General features: G+C 40.1%; 1 protein-coding gene across 2 annotated transcripts in view; it reads left to right on the top strand.

Annotated features, from left to right (window-relative positions):
- Positions 1-253: 253 nt before the first annotated feature.
- dcc (DCC netrin 1 receptor) overlaps positions 254-17,625 on the top strand; it is a 372,740-nt gene continuing 355,368 nt past the window's right edge. For both annotated transcript variants that reach the window (XM_085413367.1, XM_085413368.1), the window contains exon 1: positions 254-830. In XM_085413367.1, coding sequence (XP_085269493.1) covers positions 707-830 — 124 coding nt within the window. In that variant the 5' untranslated portion in view covers positions 254-706. The remainder of the gene's footprint in view (positions 831-17,625) is intronic.

Raw genomic sequence — 17,625 nt, forward strand, 5'->3', positions numbered from 1 at the left:
GGGTTCCAACTCCCGCTCTGTCCCGCTCCGTCCCGCTCCCTGATTCTACTCCCGCTCCGAGGTTTACCTCCAGCCTCTTTAGATCAATGGCTCCATACTCCAACAGGGTCTCTCGACCCTCTCTCTCTCCAGCTGTATAGCCCTACAGAGAAAAGAGAGAGAGAGAGGGGGTTCGACTCTTTCCCTCCCCCCTCCGCCTCCCCCCTCCTCTTCCGACCCTCTCCATCAGTTCTCCCAAGCAGACGGAGCAGACCTCCGGGAAGGCAGCGCGGATTTTAACCATCCTCTCATCTGTTTGAATGGGAAGAAGCAGCAGCGTGCAGGAGTGATGGAGACTCTTCACTTGTAGTTACTGGAACTTATTCTCGACTCTAAAAGGAGGAAACAGATCTGCATTTGTGTATTTTGGAAATTCCTTTCCCTTTTTCTTTTCTTTGGGGGATCCTAGCCCGACTGGGGATCAGGGATATTTTGGGGAGAAGAGAAGCTGTTTTACCCCCTCTCTTTCTCTCTCCTCACCATCCTCCTGACTCACCACTCTGTGGGTTTTTTCTCCTTTATTTTTTATTTTCTTAATTGACAGTTGGATTCTGTTGAAGATTTGAAAACAAAAACAAAAAACACTGAAAGAACAGCGGGATTGTGTGTGTGTGTGTGTGTGCGTTTCTGTGCTTCCACGGACTCATCGGGACTGGAGCAGGACAGCATGGAGGGGGTTTTGGTTGGATGTATCGGTGATGTTTGGGAGCTGCTGGTGCTGAGGAGGAGGAGAACAGGAAGACTGTACCTGCTGCTCTGCTGGCTGCTGGCTGCTCACACCACAGCGCACGGTGAGTAGGGGGGGGGGGGGGGGGGGGGGGGTGTGTACATGCCTGATTGCTGTCTCCATCCCGCAGTGTGTGTTTGTGTGTGAGTGTCCGTGTGGGCTGTATTAGTGTGTGTGAGTGTGCGTGTGTCTTTGCTCGTTGCTGCAGACCTAACGATAATTGGCACATTTGTTGCGCTTCTCTTTTGGCTTTAGAGCCTCGGTTCTGACCCGGACTCAGGTCTGATCATGCGGGTTCTTGCATGTGTGTCCTGAGGCCCTGGAAGGTTTGACAAGCTTCAGCATGTGATCAATGTTACCTAAGAGGTTTCTAGTTATTGTTATTTATTATATCTTTATTATTCCTTATGTTGCATTTTTACCTTCATTATCAGCTCCAGTAACCGAGTTACTGGTGTAGCTGTGAGACTGCTGGTCTTTCCCTCGGTTCTTGTGTGTTTCATGTGGCTGATCTGTTGGCTGACTGAGGGTTTGTTCAACCTTTCTGGATCTTTGCAGCCAGGTTAGACTGTCTCTGTGTTTTTTACCCACAGTCGCTTGTCTGCACTGGATTTGCTTTAATTCCCCTAATTTTCAGTTATTATTATTCTTATTATTAAATTGCTTTTTGTAAGTCTTTCTGTTTCATCTTCTTTTCATTGTGCTGAAGTTTAGGCTGCTGAATCATATTGGTGTGTATGTTTAACTGCATATGCTTCTCTTCACCAATTTGTCTCTGATTTTTTGAATATATACATCTATCTGTCTGTCTGTCTGTCTGTCTGTCTGTCTGTCTGTGTATATATATATATATATATATATATATATATATATATATATATATATATATATATATATATATATATATTAGGGGTGCAACGATACACAAAATTCACGGTTCGGTTCGATACTTTGGTGTCACGGTTCGATATTTTTTCGATACAAAAAAAATGTTCATGCCTTTTTAATTTGTCATTTATTAAAATTATAAATATATATTTTAACTCAAAAGTACAGTTTTTAAATTTAACCCTAACCCTTGTGCGTGTTTTTTATTTTGACAGCGAATGCGCACCTGCGGACCACTTATGTGCAGCCCTGGTTATTTAGCTCGTCATATTGCAGCCACAGAAATTCTTTTGTCCATGAAACCATAAAGCTGCACTTTCTTTTTGCCTTATAGTCTGATTTGTCATAACTTCTCCGTTTTGTGGTAAGCTTTTCTTTGGCTGTCACTTCTTCACCCTGACCTGTCTTATTTGGCTCAGCAGAACTAAAATATATATCTGTCTGTGAAGGTTCTCAGTCATCCAGGTCATCGTAGTCAAATATAAATCCTGCTGCTTTTACACACGCACTCACATAAGCTCAGCGATTCTCTGCGCGATCAACCTCTCACATGTTTAAGCTGCGGGAGATTTCACTTGTCATGTTTGCATAGTAAGCTAACGATTAATAAGACGATGTCAGAGGAATTGGTGCACAAATTATCATCACTCACAGATCAGTGCTGTCGCTCTCTATACACAGTTCGCGCGATTGCAAAGTGAAAGCAAAAAAACAAGCGCAAATTCAAACGCGATTTCAATATGTCACATATTGACAGTGGCTCACCGATGCCAATGACATAATTACCCAGCTACATTTCCGAAAGAATGCAAAAGCATTGACATATATTTTTCCTTCCTACAATAGCCCGACGGGCAGGGCAGAGATAGATTTTGGTACCCCGACTGAAAAAATCGCTAGCTCCGGGACGTCGGGCTAGCGATATTGCGAGCCCTGTATCTGATTGAGGAATCACTCATCTTTGGAAAAGAGAGTTTATTACAGAGAAATGGCTCTTTCCAAAATAAAAGCTATACTATCCGCTTCTTCTGGGCTATATTCTCAGCAGCATATTAAACAGCTATCTAAATGACTCGGCTAAAGTTAGTAGCATGCTTGCTTGTTTTTTTTCTGCTTCCACTTGTCTTTGCACTAGGATGATGTCGGCGTAAATGTGCAGTCATATTCGTTGTGTTCCCACTAGTGCTTTCAGGTTAATCTCGTTGAAATGACCTTAACGCGACATACGTCACATGAAAACCAAAATAATTCCAAACACCAGATCTGAATGAGGGTGGGTAAGGTCCATGTTACAAGGAGAGCTTAACTTCTGTCTCGCTAGCTTGCCCTGCGCTCTTCCTTCTGACGATGCTGTCTGTGTTGAGCGCTCAGTGAATCTGCGTTCGACTACTCCACCTAGGCTGCACTGTCGACCCTAGGCGGAGTAGTCGAACGCAGATTCACTGAGCGCTTAACACAGACAGCATCGTCAGAAGGAAAGTTGATAAAATAAATTACAAATTTTGTATTGTTCGATACATATGCGTACCGAACCGAAAGCACTGTATCGAACGGTTCAATATCGATACGAATATCGTTGCACCCCTAATATATATATATATATATATATATATATATATAGTGAGTGTAAATAGTTTTTACTGGGCCTTAGCTAGTTTCTTTGAGTCTGATCATGTGCGAGCCTGTGGCTTTGACTGAATCTTTTTTCCCCTCCTCTCTGGTTTAGTTTCACCTGATGTGATTAAGTTTACAAGCCAGTGGCATGTTGGGCTGCTGGCTCTGATCTCCTTTTTCCAGGTTTTCCTCTCTGGCAGTCTATCTGTATATGAAACCAAGTGGGACGAGCAGATTGCAGTGAATCTTTTTAGTGGAGGATTATTTGTGTTTACCTTAATGTCCTTTTGTTCCGGGTTACACTAATGATTGATTGGATCGACTACTTTAATAATCCCAAAAACACAAATCCAAGAAGATAGACAATAAATAAATAAATAAATAACAGCTAGATTAAAAATTGTGTTTCAAGTCATCAGGATCATAATCCAAACAGTGATCTTATAGGTTACACTGTATTATTGCACAAAAAATGCGAATAGTACAAATACTGCTGTGCAGGGAGGTGCTATCTAGGTCTGGCTTTGACTGTGAAGCAGCACACTGTCATGAATATCACTTAAACACTAAGTGCCATCAGATATCCTAACATGTCCAACCCATCAGTGTAACACTTTTCTTTCTTCTGGTGTTTAGTAGCGAGGATACAACACGTAATCTAAATAAATAAATTGTATTACAACTAGATCTGTCAGACATCTTGTTGTAAGCAGCTCATTTGAGTGAATTTCTAATTGAATCTTTGTTCAATAATGAAAATTATGAAAGCAAAAGAGCAAACACTGCAAAACCAAACAGATCAGAGAGAGCTGCTGGACTCGGGCTCTCTTGCTCACTCTCTCTCTCTCTCTCTCTCTCTCACTCTCTCTCTCTCAACCTCCTGCTGTCAATAAATTATGTCCAAACACTTTAATTAAGCTAATTGATGATATGAGAGTACACTTTCACACAGACACACACACACTCACAAAATGTAGCTGCTGGATCAGCTGAGCAGCTCTGACTCATAGTGTGCGTGTGTTTATTTGTGTGTTGCTGATATTTCTTCAACAGCTCAGCTATAAAATCCTCTGCTGAATATTTTACCCACACCGAGCATTTATCTGTGGAGAGGCTAAACACACACACGCACCCACACACGAAGGCCTGACTCGTGAAACCTTCCTACACGCCAATTCAGAAAATCTCCCGCACGGCTGAAGCAGGTCCTGCTCGCTTTCACAGGCGCATCTGCCTGTTTTTAGTCCAGCCAGTCGTCTCAGCAGGTGGTTTCACTGATGAGTTCCTTCACTTCACCTGAAGGAGAGTTAATCACTTGGTGGAGTCTTTGGTTGGATTGAAAACCTGCAGGCTGTTGGCAGACGATCATCTGAGGATTGGGCCAAAATCCATATTTAAAAAGGCTGCATTTTGTGCCAAAATCCACTCATTTTCAACTGAACTGCAGAAAGACTTAAGGAAAGCCACACAAATAGGACATGTTCAGTCTGACTTTATTGAACTTTGGCATGCAAAATCATTTCCCAGCCCAATGCTTAACTTCCTTACTGTAGGTGCTGAGCCAAAAGGCCCAAAGTCATGGTGCATTTGTTTACCTTCAGGACTTTAACCTAATCCACTAAAGAGAACTGGTTTCCTGAAAGTTAAAAGATAGTAGTGGGTTCTTTGAGGAGGCAGAGTTTACAGAGCAGCTATGTGCACAGGAGACAGATTGGAAAGCACAAAGAATGAAAACATTCATCAATACCTCTCTATACATCAAATCTTATGTAGGACACAGTATTTAAACTGCCTTAACAATTGCAATTAGTTGCTACTATCACTACAAGCTGCTATGCAACCCACCCCACCTTCTTTTCATGCAGTTTGTGCTGATTTCAGAATTTAAAATGGTGGCGAGGTCAAAGAAAAAACGTGTAATACCAACCATGAATTTAATTTGTGCAATGTTGACTGATGTAGTCCTTGCAGAAATGGTGGGAACCCTGCAAGGCTCAGCAGTTGTATAGCAGATATTCTCGTGGAACCAGTTTTCCAGGGAAAGTGTATAAATAACCAAGACCCAAATAAGCTTGGTCTATTTTTTTGAAGTAGGATCATATTGTTTGCAAATTTAAGGAATACAAATTAGGATATATTTATGTTTAAAAAATGCTGCAGGCTTATATATTACTTCCTGTCTCATAACGTCTGTAATGTTACTTGCTAACCACTTAGCAGTAGGGTTAATTATATTATATATATAATATATAATATATTATATATTATATTTAACTAAGAATTTCACTAAAACATCCGAACAAACAATACACTGATGTTTTTTCACTAGAAAATGTTTTTTTGTGATAAGTCTTAAATTTCCATGGCTTCCACTCAGAAAAGGAAAATGTGGCTTACAAAGACGTGGCTGAAAATGCACATTTGAGAATGTCACGCTTTTTACTGGTCGCAGTTTAATTAGATTGAAGTCTGCAAGATCACTGCATGACAGGAAGTGTCTCATGCCTTCTGTTAAACAATTTTGCCACTTTCAAAGAAAGGATGAAAGCAACATGAGCTGAAAAATGCTCAAAACTCTCTGTCGCACTTCTTCCCTCTGCTAGGATGTTTCAGTCTATCACCAAATTATGATGGATGGAGTGTTTGATGAAGTGAAAGAAAGGTGAATGTCTCATATTTGGTTTTGTTTTGGTCATCTTATTAGATTACTCCCAATGAGCTTTAACCTCGATGATTCATCATCAAAGTCGACACGAGGCCGGTGAACCTGACAGAGCGGAGAGTTCATCTGTAGCATCGCTTTCATATTTAAGGCTGTCACTGTAGGAAAGCAGCGTCTTTGTCTGCTTTTTGGTTTTTATGGGGTCACTTGTGGCCAACAGCATGATGGGTAAGCTGCTGAACAGGATCTGATTGATATACACCATCCGAGAGTTGGGGGTTCATTTTTTACATCGATCAGAGCTGATGGACAGATTGTTTATATTCCAAGAATCCAGATAGCAACATGGGCCTAACCTGGGATCATTTTGGCATACATAGCTTCTTTAGAGCACTACCAACTGCTCAATTAAACAGATGTGGCCAAAAAGTCATCAGCTCGGCGTAACATGGGTTGTCACAGCACAACTGACATCTGACCTAAATAGAGTGGACCTGTAACACAGCTCACTCAGCAGTACTGATTTGTGTCAACACTGTCAGTCAAGTCCAAATGTGGCCCAAAGGAAACTGCAGCATTAGGCCATGTTTCAAACAAACACTCACTTTAGTCTATAACCAGCTGCAATAATATGCTGATTTCTATTTCATTTTCTACACAGGATATATTATTTAGTGTCCAAAATCTCACTTTAGTCAGGCCCACACTATATATAACATGACTATTCTATATGCCCCTTATAGAACAGACAAGGTATCAGTGATAATAAGAGTACCATTAAATCAGAACCTGCATGAAAATGAGGAGCAGGGATTGGGGGGATGTTGCAAAGCAGCTTGCAGATGCAGCAGCAGCTGCACGCTAGCTTCCTGGTCTGTTTGTTTGGCTAAATGCAGCATAGACCTGAAGCTTCCAGTGTTTTTAATAGTTTTGCTGGAATTTAGTGATAAATTAAAGTACTGGATAGTTTCTGATGGGTGGTTAGTGCTGAACAAAACAATAGGGAGGTTGCTACACTTAATCCTAATGGTTGGAGGTCAGTTTTAAAGGAAATTAAGTGGAACTCCAGCCACTTCTTCACTCACCACTTTTCACTTTGTCTTCACACCACTTTGAATTTAATCATTAGTTCTCTCTGGCTCTCCTCCACAGTGTGTCTTTTGTCTTCCTCCCCTTAACCCCTATCGGCGGCAGCACTGGCTGCCCCTCTTGCAGTCCGGTTCTGAACAAGGTATTTGCTGCTAAAGGGGAGTTTTTTCTTCCTACTGTTGCCAAAGTACTTGCTCATAAGGGGTTGTCTGATTGTTGGGTTTTCTTTGTACTATTGTAGGGTCTTTACCTTATCATATAAATCACCATGAGGTGACTGTTGTTGTAATTTGGTGCTATATAAATAAAACTGAATAGAATAGTTATCTCACATTAAAATGTCAACTACCTGTAATGTGATACGCCTGAAAGCTGTTCAAAATCAAGTGGATATGAATCAATATATTGGAGGTTTTTGTCATGATCAAGCCCTGATCAAACCAGTGGTAAAATATTTACATCTCTTTTTTATTCATCCCCTCTATAGAAAAAAAGATAATTTAGGATTGTATTCATCCTCTTGGTAGCACAGATCACTGTATTGAATCTCCAAACTAAAATCCATCAGATTATTCATTAGAATTTACTATAAACCAAAACTTTCTACTCTCTGCAGTTGCTGCTCAGGAAAAAGACCATCGGCTCAGGATCAAACCAGCAGGATTTAGCTTCTCTAGAAAAAATTCAGGGCGACCCATCAAGCAGCTGCTGAAGTACTCCAGTTAAAAACCAGTTTAAAGCCATAAAGAAACAGTGTTATCCTCCGGTTGCTGCTCAGGTCTTTACAGCAGATTATTGTTATTGTTGTTGATGCCAGGTTTCAAGCTTTCATGCGTGTGAGGTGATTTTCCTGCACCTTTAAAGAACCCGCTGCTCAAATGAAAATTCCTGTGTTTTTTTTCACCCTCCAACGCAAAACTACACACAGTTCTCCTGCTGCTTCTGTGCCGTTTCTTTTTCTTCCTTGGACCTCATCAAATGTCTTCTTCTTCATCTCCTCTTGTGCAGCGTCTCATGGGATTATCGGCATTTTATTCTTTTGGTTTAAGGCTTATGTGTGTATACACTAGCAACATGTGGGGGCGTGGTCATTTGAAGAATGCTTTAGAGTAAGTATTATTAATATTAAGACTGAGCAGATTTATCAAAGAAGCTTTGTTTTTATCCTGAGAGGATTTTACTGTGTCTGAAGTTAACACCTAATCTTCTGACATGCAGAATATCGCTGTTTTCGTTTTTACATTATCTGCTCTGTTTGTTCATGTTTGGTGTTTGTTAATATCTACAATAGTTTTTGTCTAATTTGACTAATCCATCTTATATTTGACTGGTCTGCCTGGATTCCCTTCTGTTGTCTGCCCACCGTGAAATGAGGCACACCAAGGCTTCTGAAATGATTTGTTACAATTATTAAACAACACTGTTTAGAAGCTTCCTGGTGAAAACAGAAAGTTGAGGAGATGAGTGAGCTCTGAATTCAATTCAAACTAGCCCAGACAAGTCTGTGCTATTTTTAATCAATCAGTCCCACAAAGTCTATCCGGTCTTATCACATTTTATGATTTATTATCTCACAGATATATTCTTCGGCCCCATCCCTTCTCGACTTGTTAAGTCTACTCATCTTTGTCCCATCCAATCTCGTGTCTCATTTTTAGGATAATTTCGCTCCCTTTCTCATTTCTTCTCCTGCAAAGTCCATCTAATCTCCTTTTGTCCTGTCACTTCACAAATTATACCGTCTTATCCAATCTTGTCTTATTTTACTTAGAGGTGTAACAGTAAAGCATGGCATGTATGAATTATTTTTTTGTCTATAAAAATGTAAACCTTGCTTAATCCATCTTAATTTTTACCAGTTATAATTACCATCAAATCAAGGCAGCTTCCTCGGGGGGCCACTCCTTGTTGAAGAACCCCACAGTGGGGTGAGCTTTTCTCTGATCAAGTATCAGCTTCACATTTATCCTGAGGAGTTTTCTGGATCACCTTTTTCTGGATTTGTAATTTAAAAGAAATAGATGAGAGCTCCCTGAGTTTTTGAGGAGCTCAGAGTCTGTCCTCTTTTCAGTGATACGTTATTTTCGTCATAAAAGGTTTTCATCATGAGTAAATGTATAAAAAAATCTTTACTGCATTTTTGAAACTATAATACCTCTGACCTAAAGTTCAGTTTTTAGATATGACCAATGGAATTTGAGCTGTTTTCATAGAAAATACCAAGATGCAAATATATATTTTTTGCAGCCTTACCTCTCAGCTCTAACCCAGACACATTTGGGTCTATTCCAGGGGTGCCCAATCCCGGTCCTCGAGAGCTACCGTCCTGCAGCTTTTAGATGCATCCTTGTTCCCACACACCCGAATCAAATGAATGGCTTGTTATCAGGCCTTTGCCAAACACGATGGCATGCTGAAGAGGTAATCAAACCATTTGATTCAGCTGTGTTGGAGTAGGGATGCATCTAAAAGCTGCAGGATAGTAGCTCTCGAGGACTGGGATTGGGCAGCCCTGGTCTATTCTGTGCTACTTTTGGCTCTTACAGCTCAGTTCAAGTTCTGGTCCAAGTTGTGTCGGACACATGTGGCCCAAAAGTCATAAAAAGGGCTTGCCTATGACCTGTGGGTGAAGTGAGGCAGCCAGAGTCACCATGAGTTAATGCCATCAATACAGGCCAAATGTGCCCCATAGAAAACTACAGATGTGGCCGCAGCTGAGAAGAAGATTCAGCACTATCTGGTAATATATGGCTTGCAAAACTCTCACAAGTATTCATGGTGGTGCATATTAGAGAAGTAATTGTTCATAGTGTTTCATAAAAGACTGAAAAGCTGCTGCAGTACCTCACCACTCTGACTGGGATTATTCATATGTATGTGTGGTTAATGTCTCTGCTGTTTCTGGAAAGCTGAGGTTGAGATGGAGCCTTTGAAAAACCAGGTGTTATTTCAACATCGCCTTGAATAACAATCTACAGGTTTTCAGTCGACGGCAACAACTGAACTCGAAACTCTGAAAAACAACACACAATGGAAGCAAGATGAACTAAATTCAATCAAGAATCACATTAAAGCTAAAAGCTCAAAGCAGTAAAACCTTTTTCATTAATAAGCAGAGCTGAATAATAGAGCCAGGGACGATCCATTAGAGACACAGCAGGCTTTTAACACCAAGAGGATGTTAATTTACACCTCCAACCATCCAGCCCTCCAAGAAGCTATCAATTAATTGTGTATGAAGGAAAAAATACCTGCATAATTAAACATGATGTGACACTTCCATGTTCACCCAAGTCCAAAGGAACAAGCATCGCTATGCTGCCATAATATAACGTGATTAGTGAAATTATTTTCCACTCTTTTTTATGTAGTAATAGTCCCCCATGCTTACAGCTAGAAATATGGTGCAATAACTCAAATATTAAACCTCTTTGGAGCGTCTGTGCTTTAACTTATATGTATGTAGATTCTTCCAAAACATGCTGAAATAAGATAAAATATTTAAGTGAAAATAGCCTTGTGAAATCAAATGCAAGTGCTGCAAACAGTTTTCTCTAGCATTCTGTAAAACATGAGGCTCACCAGGGGAAAAATCTATGTTTTTATTTATGTTGCTTCTATTAATTCAGTGAATTATGCTGAAAAAACTGGTGCAGGCAAAGAAATGTTCCCATTTCTTGCTAAACATATTTTTGATTTCCTAATCTAGATATGTCATCCAATCTATAAACAAGCTAATGTATCGTATTAGCTTAAGGTTGCCATTAGACATTTTGCACATACAGAAACAAAACTAGAAGTTTCAGTATAGAACGTTAAATGTTTTGTTGAGTTGTTGATATAGTTGATATAGATATATGATATAGTCCAGTTATGTGGATAATTAATGGCTGCAGATTATGCTTAGCATTATTAATATGTGTCACAAGGAATAATATAGTTGTATTACACCCTGTGATACAGCTTTATTACAAAAAATGTTGTTTGCTCAAGAGTCTCTCCACAAACTTGTAAAACATTAAACTCAATGAGCCCAAAACTCCCATGATAGCACCAGGATGTAGTTAATCCGTATGAAACTACAAGTGTTAATGCTATTGTGATCCTTTACACTTACACTTATATTTGAGGTTCCCACTAGAAAACTTTGGGATCAACCCGACTCCCAACAGACTTTTACGTCTTTAACTGCTGTCTTAAGCATCACTTTCTACCACTAAATGTGTCATTTCTTAGCGAAATTATAAATTCCTTGCTCAAATTAGTTAGCAAAACTTTCTATGGGATTCTGTAACATAAAGGTTTTAAAACCTAAGGGGACAAGCTGGTTATGTTATGTGTTTGTCTTGTGGATATGTGGATAATACTGAGGACTTGTCTTTGGGTAGTGGCTCCAGGTACTCTGGCTTCCTGCCGCAGTCCAAATACATGCACGTTAGGTTAATTTGTGATTTTGAATTGGCCATGGATGTGAGGTACATAAAGTGCTTTTAGAGTATAAAGTGCTTTGTGAATGTATGGTTAAAATGTGACTTTTGGTCTAACGTGCTTTGAGTGTTAGTAAGGCTAAAAAAATGTTATATATAAGGCATGTACATGACTTCACATGGAATTGGGTGATCTTGTTGTGCTCCGTTCTTAACACTTTTTAATCAACTTGTGAGATTTGACTTGGACATGGGTAGTTTTGATTGATGATTTCTTTGTCTGGGTCTTGAAACTTAATCTTGACCTGTCAGTCCTGACTTGGGTTGTTGATCTTCATTGGGATTTCTCTTGGGGCTTGATGATCTGACTTGGGACTTGCTAAACTGAGCCAGTCTGGGTCCTTCGCTGTGTGTTGAGCCCCAGCTCTGGACTGGACTCTTTTTCTGTAAAATATGAAGTGTGCGGCGCTGAGATCTTGGAGGTCGATCCATTGGCCTAATGAAAAAGACTCCCTGTGACTAATCACAGCCAGGAGCGGTGGATTAATACGGCGGACGAGCAAAAGCAATGTGTTAGCTGCTTTCAGCTCACTTTTAATTTGGTTTTTCACTCTAGCAGCGGACAGAACGTCATTTACAAATCTGAGAATATAATTCACCGGGAAACCCTCAGAGGGTTCCTGTGTGTTAGTGCAGCAGACCTTCATTTGTCAGACAGAGGTGGACCTGAAGCAAAATCACAGCTGTGTGGGAATGAAAAAAGACAAATATGACACATTGTGAAAATACCCACACAAATATTACTTATCAACAAAATAAATTCCCCTATTGTGGTTAAACTGGCACAGGTCTTATGGCTCCCTGTTGCCAGATTTATTTTACGATGTAACATTTCAAATATTTTATGTTTTCGCAGAGTCATAGCATAGATTTTGAGGGTCTATACAGATGGTGATTATGGTGCAGTTTGTGCCTGTACTGTATTTATGGCTGGTTCTCTGAATATGAACACTTGAACTTTGGCAAATCTAGATTAAACTTAAAGTACGTAAGTCTGGAATTCAAATGTTTTTATGAGAGTATTCCTCTGTCTCAATTCAGAGTGTGCGGTGCTGGCATTTTACATTGTATAACTTGTTATTTAATAAAAACATTCTTTAGTCTAATGTTAAGCAAGTTTGGGAGGTTCAAACTTTGAAGACTAGTGTCAGGTCAGAAAGTGTCACACTTGATTTGGAACTTCTGTCAGTATTTTGCAGACGTTTTGATGACGTGTGGCCTGCAATGACTAAACAGTAAGATGTCCTTCGACTTCCCTACCTTGATACACTGTCGGCAGCACTAGTGGCTCTTGTGGTCCACACTGTCGCCTCACGTTAAGATTAAGGTGCCTGGTTTGAAACCTGGCTGGGGGCTTTCTGGAGTTTGTGGGTTTCCTACAGTTCTCCAAGACTCCCAGACTTAGCTGTTGACTCTAAATTGTTCATGGATGTGAGAATGAAAGTGATTAAAGTGTTCAAGCTGTGTAAAATAAAATGTTTTTGTATAGGAAATTAATGGCTCTGTAGCTCCTCAATCGTATCTACTTTTACCATGTGCTCTGTAATCATGCTGTGTAGGTACAGCATCATGGATTGTTATTCTCTAATCAAGTTTCAATCTCAGAAAACTTGACTCGAGCTCTGACAAAAATTCAAAAACTTTTTCAGCAGTGACAATTTTATGCTTTGAAAGCACCTCAGCAGTAATTTCCAACCCGAATGTTTAGCATTTTAGGCCTTAAAGCCTTGGTGTATATTTTAATTAAGCCTCTCAATGTGTCTCTGCATTATTCAGATGGTGGAATGAAAACAAAACAAAAAAAAGAAACGAGCCTGTGAGTAATTTACAAGAAGATAATTTGCCTCGCCTCTGAACATTAGTGTTTCATTTACGTCTTCTGCTCTCAGCTCTCTATATTTAACATCCACTGCTCTGCTCTGACATTCATACATTATTCATGTTGGGAACCTGCATTACCTGCCTGAGGAGCACTACATCTCCCTCACCTTTAAGTCCTACTCATTAACGCGCCTGCATGCTTTTACATTAATTGGTCTTTATTTATTTCATTCCTATGTGCTGCTTTTTTGTTGTTGTGGGTGTTTGTTTTTTATCACAAGAGGAATAAGATGTGATTAAAGAACAGAGAAAAACTGGAGAGGTTTTCATGCTCGCTGTCTTCATGCTTTGGGATTTTTGCGCGCTATTGTACACAACACCATAGTAAAAAGTTGTGTGACGTAGCTCAACAATGTTATGCAAACTTAGTCTGTGACTTAGTCGGTGATGTTGTTTTGTCTTTTGGTGACCAAAAGAGTGAGTGCCAACTGGTGTACCGTAGTGCTCCCTTAATATTTCTAATTTGTTTCTTCTTTTTATGTAAATAATTCAAATAATTTATGATTCCAGATTCTCTCATGGGAGGATCTGCCAGTTTACTGTTTTGTTGATGTATATTTAACATCTTTGGCTTTGGCGTGCAAGCCTAACACAAATAACACGAAGATGAAACCCACTGACTTCACTTCCTTTAATGTCCACCTGAGGTTGGTCAAAAATGTGTCCCCTTTGTTAAGATGGCTAACTTTACAGCAGAAATAAACAAGATGACACCCTCTATGAATAGTTTATCCCATCATAACTGTACTGGGTGATTTTACCCCAGTAGAGTTTCGTCGAGGCTTAAAGACACACAGCAGGAATGACGGACCTCGATCGTCTTCCTATTTCTGAGCTGTTTGTAATGTTGATGCCTTTAAGGTATTTTTAGTGGAACTGCTTTACAAATAATATATCTACCAGACTGATATAAGAAGTTTGTCCTTCAGTTTTGCTGAGTGAAATTTTAGTATTATTAGTCTATTACTTGGCAGTTATTGGAATATGCCTGCGTGTCTGAGTATTTTATGGATGTAGCTTACTATCATTAGCTAATAACCACCCTTTTATCCAAATAGGGTCACTTTTGATTCAACATAATGGCTAGAAATCTAATGGTGAGGCTTTAAAAAGTCTAATTTTACCCATGAGAAAAAGAAATGCAAAGGAAAAACATATTCTTCCAGTTTATGTGTCATGAGTCATCAAAATCAATATGATGTTAACCTGACAAACATTAAATTCTTATTGTTATATCAGCTCTCATGCTGAAGTCAGTACACTCACAAAATTGAGGGTGAAAATAAAAAATAAAGCCAGTAGCAGCAAATTTTAGGCACAAATATGCTGCACCCATTTTTAAATCTTCAATGAATGGGCAGCCTTTTAAAACATGGTGGCTGCGTTTTAGTAGCAGATACAAGTTGGCCCAAACCCAGGAACCTCCAGGGTTAAGAGGTTTAACTCAGCTTTTGCTCAGAATGCCTCATGGCAAACTTCTGTTGCTCCGGGCAAAGCAAATCAAGCTGCTAAGCCCAGTTTTACAAACACGTAACCGGCACATTACCCGTAATTATCTTTAAAGCTCTCCACTTGAACCATAAGTGCAAAACCTGTGCCCTGAGCCAGAGCTGTAGTCAGACAGGCTCAGCTGCTGGTGTAGTCAGAATAAGTAAAAAACAACAGAGACTGTGCAGCCTGATATTTTCATTTGCTCTTCACTGACTCAGTGTTTTCACTGTTAAAGTGTACTTCACAACTAATGCCACTAAAGCAGGTAAAATAAGTACTCCATGCTAGTGTGAATCTTCTTGTAACATTTAATAACAGGAAGTTATTTGCATTTTAAACAAACAGGTGGTTAACAGGTTATTTGTCTGTCAGCTCTAAAAAATGTTTTTGTGTTCCCAAACAAACCCTTGACCCCAATTTACGCCTGCTAAGAATGAGGATAATATTAGCACCTGCCTACTATTGCGTAGAACCCTCTCATGGCACAAAAATGACCTGGAAGCTCCCAGCAGAGGGTCCTGGAGGATGTGGTCTCTGTGGGCTTGTTCTGGGGTTCCCAGCAGATGGTGACCTGGTGAGTGTGGTGGGTGTGTCTATGCCTGTAGAGCAGTTTTTGTGTGCTGCTTTAGGTGTTCCTGTTTTTTTTTTTCCAGTGGTGTAATATCACAGTGTGTGAAAAGCTGTGTGAAAAGCTTCTATTTCTTGATGGTGGATGTGTCTAATGACTTTGGAAGGTATTTTTCCTGGTGTGGTTGTCAAAGTGACAAAAAACGATCACTCACAAGGTAAAAAAAAGCTTTGATTTGCATTTAACATGAGCTAAGCTTCCCACCTGTTCCCTCATCTCATACAACAGAATGATTACTAACCACAATGATCAACTTCTCCTTTGTTTTGACAGTAAATGACATCAGACTGTGTAAACAGCTACCTCACTGTCTCAATATTTTCACAGTGTGTGTTCTTTTTCTTAGTAGTTCATCATCACTTGAATTTTAATAAACATAATTTTCAGTTTTCTCAGCTCTTCAGCAGGCAAAGCTACAGATCCACAGTTCCAATCGGAAAAGCATGACGTCACCTCATTCAAGGTGAAACAGAAGCGAGAGTCTGATGCCTGACACATGTAATGGCTTCAGGATGACACATCAGTAGTGTGGCTTTAATAAGCCGTGACTGAGTGCTGTCTCTACCTTTACTCAGAGGTGAGAGAACAGGGGGTGTGGCCACTGTGTCACAGTGTAGGGCTCCTGCGGCTGCCTTTAGAGCAAAATGTATACCCTTTTCATTCTCCTGGACTTCTATCCTGCTGTAAAAAAGAGGTAAATCAAGTCGCTGAGGTCTGTGGGTGACAAACAGTCAACTGTGGCTGGATTTAATCCAGAAACATCCAGAATTGTGTGAAGTACAATCACTTCCTGTGCAGCGCTGCAGCTCTGACCAGATGAGATGAATCGCCTCAACTGCAGCAGTTTTCTCTCATAAATATTCATATGGTTTGGCGTGGCATCACGCAAGCGAGAGAGCGGAGGACTCCAGGAAACCAGTGAACCCCTCACCGAGCACCGCACCCAACTCCCACCACCCTCCCCCTTCACCAGCAGCAGCAGCGCGCTGCCCAACACCACAGCACAGCCAGATTTATAGCCACTTATAAAGATTAGTGATGCATCCTGCATGCCGCACTCTCTTACTCACACATACACACGCAGAGATTGCAGTCTTACACACTGAACTATTCGATGAAACATTGCAAGTCTTTGTTTTGATTATTTATTTCGTCCCCTTGTGCTGCAGGCCATGGTCATGCTCTGCTTCTGTGGTTCTAATAGAGAAAACATGTTGCTGTTAAATAGAAAAAATATTACATGTTGATTGGACACAGGTTTGTATCTGTGTGCCAAAGAACTTCAAAGTTTGGGGACAAGGACACAGAGTTTTCAGACCACAGGCATCGAGTGAACTCCACCATCAATCATCACAGGGACATGAGGGAAAAGGACATGCAAAACACGAGAGTGATATTATAAACAAGAAGGAACAAATGAGAGAGAGTGGCAGAAACAAAGCTGTCATTAGCTCTTGGTGATAACACCACATCATTCACTTTGAAGACAGGTGTGTTCTGGTTTGAATTCATCTGTTCATTATCTCAATTCAAGTACTACAGTCAGCCCACAGTAAATACAAAGACCAGCAGAATTACATTTTGTTGGTGTCTCGTGTGCTGGTGCTTTGAAAACCTGAAAAAATCTAGTTTGTTTTCTGCCTTCGTAAGATTCATGTCGCTATTTGAACAGTGATTTTGTGTAGATGTTATCCAAACCGATAAACAAATGCTGGACTGGTTTGCTTCTGCTTAATGACTAGGTAACCAGGCAGTTTGCATACATATAAATGCAGATTAGCACGGACACTAACGACAGAATTAATTGAGACTTTCAAACATGCTTCTGCTGTCAGCTAAATCATAGGAACTGCTAAAAACTCAAGAGCTAGATCTCAGACTCTAAAGGCCTGAGTTAGGATGTAAATGTTATAGTTAATGACAGTACAATCAAAAACAAAACAAAGAAACTGAACACATACGTCTCGTTTGGAAGAGCTGCCAAACATGTCAGCACTGTTTAGGTTTGCAATGTTTTCTGAACATATGACAAGACTTCTGGAAAAATGTCTTTTAGATACACAAGACCAGAGTGGAGATATTTGTCCATGATGTGCAGCATCACTTTTGGAGAAAACCA

The sequence above is a fragment of the Rhamphochromis longiceps genome, linkage group LG7, assembly GCF_057381845.1.
Source record: "Rhamphochromis longiceps isolate RC_006_pf linkage group LG7, R_longiceps_female_GT1.1, whole genome shotgun sequence".
NCBI classification, from domain to species: Eukaryota; Metazoa; Chordata; class Actinopteri; order Cichliformes; family Cichlidae; genus Rhamphochromis; species Rhamphochromis longiceps.